Source organism: Lissotriton vulgaris, chromosome 8 (genome assembly GCF_964263255.1).
Source record: "Lissotriton vulgaris chromosome 8, aLisVul1.2, whole genome shotgun sequence".
In the NCBI taxonomy this organism is placed as follows: Eukaryota; Metazoa; Chordata; class Amphibia; order Caudata; family Salamandridae; genus Lissotriton; species Lissotriton vulgaris.
The window spans coordinates 1,506,949,256-1,506,955,255 of NC_141696.1; the positions used below are offsets into that span (position 1 = coordinate 1,506,949,256).

Below are 6,000 nucleotides of genomic sequence, written 5' to 3' on the forward strand. Positions count from 1 at the left end.
TTGTAAAGTGCACTGCTGCCCTGAGGCGTTGTGGCGCTGTAGACCGCTGGGGAACCCGTCCTGGCTATCCCTGTGAGATGGTCCTTACTGGGTATCTCCAAGGTGAAACCAGGCATCCCCGGCGAATCTGGGGGGCCGTTGTAGGGATGAGGCAAGCTAATGCCCAGAGTTGCCGAGTGTGATCCCTGGTTAGAGTAGGCACCGAGGCGAGAATTATCGAGGCCGCTGACCCTGGTCCACGACCCTGCCGCGTCGGGAATTGAACCCTGGTCCCGGGCTGTTCTCTGCTTCCAGGTCTGCCGCCTTTAACCAGTGAGCCACACCACTCCACGAGACCCAAAAGAGTCTGTGTCAATCTGTTTCTCGCCTGCTTTATCCCACCTCCTTGATGAGCGCTTCAGTGTTGCTCAAAGCGACCCTGGCTCCTCCTCCTTTAGCCTCAGCCCGCGCCCCCCGGTGAGCACTTTACTGCCGCTCTCAGTGATCCTGGCTCCTGCTGTACCCGCTATTCGAGTAAGTGCTTCACTGTTGCTCTCAGTGCTCCTGCTCTGCTTCACCGTCCTCAGGAGTGGTTCCCTCCTGCTCACAGTGGTCCCCGCTCTGCTGTGCCCCGCCGCCCTAGTAGGTGCTTCACTTCTCGCAGTAATCCTAACTCCTGCTCTACCCCCCCTCCCCCCTCCCAATCCCCCCTTCCCACTAATATGTACTTTCCTGCTGCTCACAGCAATCCTGTTTTATTCTCCGCACCCACCCCCCTTCACTGATTCTCCTAGTGAGCCTGACTCCTGCTCTGCCACTCCCCCATAGTAAGCACCTCCCTGCTGCTCACAGTGATCCTGACTCCTGCTCAATCTCACCCTCCTAATGAGTGCTGCCCTGGCTCCTTTTCTTCCCCATCCTTTTCACTGATGCTTGCAGGGATCCTGGCTCCTGCTGTGTCCCGCCTCCCTATTTCCCATGGCTCTCTGTGGTATCTGCTTCTAGTCTGCGGTGCCTGCTTCATGTGGCCGCTAATATCTTTTCAGTGTTGCGCGCCCGGCACCAGTCCTGCAAGGTGACGTTTGTGGAATGGGGGCAGTGACGTGCATATTCTTTTGAGATCTTCACACTGTAGTGACTCATTACCTCCATTTCAACTGTCATCACCACCACAGTTGCCATAACCATTGTCACCACAATTACTACTACTGTCATCACTCCCGCCACCATCACCAGTAGAACCACTATCACAAACATCACTACTGCTACCTCTATCATCTACATTACCATTAACAACATCTGCATTATGATCCCCATCCTCGAGTACCATCACTGCCACATCAGTACCACCGCTACTATCACACCCACAGTATCCTTGTTATTTTGTGTATGTGTAAGAGCAATGTGTGGTTCACATTTGTGTGTGAGTTTATGGGTGGAGACAGAGAGGGAGGAAGGAAGGGAGGGAGGGAGAGAGAGAGAAATGGTGTTATGGGCATGTGGTTGAGAAGCTGTGTATGTTTTGTTGTCAGTAATAAAAAGGCCCTATGTTTTGTCTTTGCCATTGCTTGTTTTATGCTAAACCAGTGAAGGAACAGCTCATGGTAGATCAAATGTTACCTGTTATGTCAAGTGTGTATTATACTAGGCAGCAGTGTTTCTTGGATCTGTGTATTTTGATAGAAAAGTTACTTGGAAAACTTTGCCCATTTTCACAAAATCTGTTTTTCCCTTAGAAATATTTGGATGACCTGAATGCAAAGGCTGCCAAAGACCTGGAAGAGGTGCAGAGAGATGATGTTTGGAAAGACTTCAGGGAGATGGCTGACAAATATAAAAAAGTAGTGCTAGAAAGTCTGCACCCGGAAGAAAAGTGAGGTGATAGGATGACAAGATGAGTTTCCTCATTTGCTGTGGAACAAAGTGTCAATTTGGGAGGTCCTTTACGCTAACGCCGAGATCCACCAGAGAACCATATGAAGGCATCGTGACGTACAGACTTGCTTTCAGCATCATGCTAATGGAAAGCGCTGCACCTTTCATTGTTCTGTCTCTGAAGATTTCTTGCACAACAACTTAGCTGTACCTTGTAGTACATGTCGTGCATGCTCCTTAGCATAGCTTTGTCTTGTACATACCTGTTCTTTAGCAGCGTCTCTTTTATATGTTTAAGTGTTCACACTCGCAGTCTGTTTTATGGTTTTCATTGTGCCAACTTTTAATGCAAAACAATCTGTATATATAAGATAGCCTTTAATAGTAACTTTAGAATCTGTTGTTTATTAAAAGCTTCCCCTCCACTTTCATCACTAAACCGAAGACCTAAAATGTCTCCATGCGAAAGACCTTCCTGCACATTGCGGAGTTAGTGCGTTTACCATACTGAATTCAGCACGCTCCTCAAGTTTGGTCTGTCAAAGATCCAGCAGACGTAGAATCCATAATCACCTCCTTGGTGATGAACTGTTCATTGAGAAAGAGGACCCTCTGACTTTGGTGTGTGGGGGGAGGATGAACCATGTGCTATCACTTGTCATTTGTTTGTTGAAACAATCATTTGATGATTTTTTGATGGCCTGTTGGCTGTGTCTTTGGTTGTATGTGATCATGAAGAAAAAGCATACCTAAGGAAACCTGTTCTGGAGAGCCTTTCTCTACTAACCTGTTTCCTCAGTTTCCTAAATGGATAGTTTTTGCAGGATGTGTGATGTTTTATCTGAAAGAATTCCTTTTATGCAGTCCTATTGTTTTTGTCGTGGACCAGACAGATCCCTTGTTACTTTTTACATGAGGAATCTGTTGGATTATTATTTGGGGATGACTACCCACCTCAAAGAATAATCACAACCATTATTTGGCTAAACCCCCAGTTAGTAACTTAACCTGAGCTTAACCCCTGCTACGTATGGCACAGATCAGACCCGGTTAACTTAGAGCCATATATAAAGTACTTATGCAGTACCAAAACAGAAATAAAGTTGAAACCCAGCACAATAAAAATCCTAAGCCAAATTAGAGAAATTGAGTAAAATGTAAGAAAGAAAATGATAAACATACATTAGGGAAACTGGAAATATAACTTTTTATCATTTTATTAGCACTAGCACCAAGAAGCATACAGTGCCAATGATCAGGACCTAGGCGCAATTGGACGCTAACCGCAATGGAGCTTGGGATGGATACAACAACCAGGTTTATCCTGATCAAAGATTTTACCTTCTGACTCAAGTCTACTAAACCCGTCAAGTCAATTGAGCTTTATTTCGATTTAGAGTATAAATCATAAAAAGCGAACAACAATCATATGACAATACATTACATTTACGATAAATTCAATATATACAAATAAAAACCATCATGCCAAGTCTTCCACGTACAGAGCTCAGTTAAAAAATGATGCAATTATACCATATTAAAAAAAACGAGACTATACGTGAGAGTTCTCGCTTTTAATTTTTAAAACTAAATTGATACATTTAACCCCTTCGAAGCTAATGACGAGCTGGGCTCGTCATGGCGCTTACCTGCCGTGCGCGGATGACAAGGCCAGCTCGTCATGAATAATGGTAATTTTGGTTCTTCAGCGCAGGACGGGAAAACGCCTAGCAGCCATGTGGTTAAAAGTTCGCCAAAAGTTCAATAGATGACTCATTAAAAAATGAAAAATAAATAACAAATAATTAGCTTAAGAAGGCTCTATGTCTGACCGTGCATTTCAGAAAGTTCACAACAAGATAAGTAGTCCTTTCACCATCCAACTGCTGCAGAAATAAAAAAGCTAGGCGGCATTGTCTGAGTCCAGTCTGTTTTAGTAGCTGGATCAACCACATTTTCCTGAAATCGTGGACAAATTTGCAGAAGAGGATGGTGTGCATGGTCGATTGAGGGGAAATGTCATCACATGGACACAACGGAAGGTCTTTGGCCCAATTATTTCTTGTGGGGAATGTGACCAATCGATGGAACAGGTTCTGCCTAAACCTTACCAGGTGATACCTCTCATAACCTGAAGTGTTTAGTGTAAGGTATGGCTGAATGGAGGTGGTCGTTTGTATTTGTAATAAACGTATTACTGACGGTTTTGTTACCTCTTTTGTTAGTCTCAATTCCTCTAAATGGGATAAGCATTTCATTTTTAGTTCCTTTCTTGAGACTTCGGACATTGAAGAGGGATCGTAATAGTACCTTGCCCATCCTAGATCTTGCAAAAACTTTTTTATGTAGCACAGCCACCTGGAGTTGTGAGCCTTATCCAATGCTAGGCAGTCTGTTAAAATGGACTGGGTAAGAGTTGCTTTCTCGTCCCTCCAGATTCTATGCCATAATAATATTGGTTCAGCTTTTGCTAGATCAGGAACATGTGGCAGACCCAACTCTATGTGGCACGCCATAGTACCCGTGCTTCTCGGGACCGCCAAAATATATCTCAGCTTTCCACTTTCTGGATCTCATCTGTCGGTGCGAACCCCCAGACGCCGGCACCGTAGAGAGCCACTGATAGACATTTGGCTTGGTAAATCTTTATAAGTTCACAAGGAGGTCTTTTCCCTGGCTTTCTGGAAAAGTTTGCTAGAGCTGCTGTAGTTCTTAGGAAAAGTAGTTTTCTGGTTTCTACAGCTGTATTCCAAGCTAGTTTGTTATCTATCGCTACGCCCAAATAGGAATAGTTTTGTGTGGTCTCTAGTTTTTGCCCATATAGGTGGATGTCCTTCATTTTTCGTTTGTGCCTGTGCCTGCCCTCTACTAAACCCCAATACACCACAGCATTACACTTCAAAAGTCCCAAACCATTCCCTCTCCCTGCTCTCCCCACCCCAATGTGGACCTCAACGGAGGCAGAGACTTTTGGAGTGTCAGGCAGAGGCAACCAGCAGGGTTCAGTCCAGGTCAAGGTGACACTGGTTAACTGGGTAGTTGCAGGTAACAACCTCTTGTAGCTTGTTGTTTCTTTAACTTGAGGTCAGCTTTATGACCCTTGGAGTCCACTTCTTTATCCTGGGTACAAAAGCGAGCCAGTCCAGTACCTCAGGGCTATTCTCAGGTCGCAGACAGAAAGTTTAGTCAGCGCTGATCTTACTCACATCTGAGTGTTCTGAAGTGGGTGCCTTTAGATGCCACATTCATGCTAGTTGGTGTGAATGACTCCTGGGCTCACGGTAACCAATGGGGTAAATGTTCCTGGGGGAAAACGACCTTCACAACGCTGTCGTTACACCTCTGTATGTTTCCATCGCAGGTAAAGTAAACACAGAGACCAAAGTCTGGTAGAAAAAAGCAAGGTTTTCCAGCACACAGACAGTGGATGCACAAGAATTGTTTTTGCTTCATGATTCCCCTCCTTTCAAGTGCGCCCCCAGAGACAGAAGTCAGGTGGGACTAAAAAAGGTACCTGCCCAGATGTCCGCTAACATTTACCTGTGACTAGGGAGGCCTTTTTAACCCCTTGTGTGCCAGGGACATAATGGTTATGTCCTTTCCTGCTGTGCCAAGGACGTAACCATTATGTCCTGGCATTAACCCACTGGGGACGCGCTGGTGCTACCCCCATGGCCCTCCCATTTACGGGCCCCTACCGGGGATGCCAGTGGAACCGCTTCTGCTGCCACCCCGACCCTCTTTTGGCGATCTGATAATGTTGGCGCACGCAAGGCCTGCCGATGTAATCGGAGCAGGCCGGGGAGCAATTGCTTCCAGCGCGCAGGATAAAAAGTACATTTTTAGGTCTCGCCTGGCGTTAGCGCGCATGCTCTGGCCAAGGCGAGGGCCTTTTGGAATCGATATGATTCTGATGTGCACGCGGAGGGACAGAAGATGTGCACGCGCAGACTGAAGGCTTTACTGGCGACGTGACACTAGGCACTTTTTGGGGGGGAGAAAGTACAGCGTTTCTTGGGGATTACATGTGATGTCGGCGTGCGTGCCTTTCGTGACTCTCCACATCAGCGTGCGCTCCTTTTGTGATACGTTCAAAATGTTATTTTGTCTTCTGTGTCCAGAGTTTCATTCTGTCAGGAGCTAGAG

At 46.0% G+C, this 6,000-nt stretch overlaps 1 protein-coding gene across 3 annotated transcripts in view; it reads left to right on the forward strand.

Moving 5' to 3' along the window:
- The window catches only part of NDC80 (NDC80 kinetochore complex component), a 288,742-nt gene extending 284,676 nt beyond the window's left edge, over nucleotides 1–4,066 (forward strand). For 2 of the 3 annotated variants that reach the window (XM_086935612.1, XM_086935613.1), the window contains exon 17: nucleotides 1,716–2,285. In XM_086935612.1, coding sequence (XP_086791738.1) covers nucleotides 1,716–1,856 — 141 coding nt within the window. In that variant the 3' untranslated portion in view covers nucleotides 1,857–2,285. Of the gene's footprint in view, nucleotides 1–1,715 lie in introns of all 3 variants that reach the window. The other variant, XM_086935611.1, reaches the window with a different exon arrangement.
- Nucleotides 4,067–6,000: the final 1,934 nt, after the last annotated feature.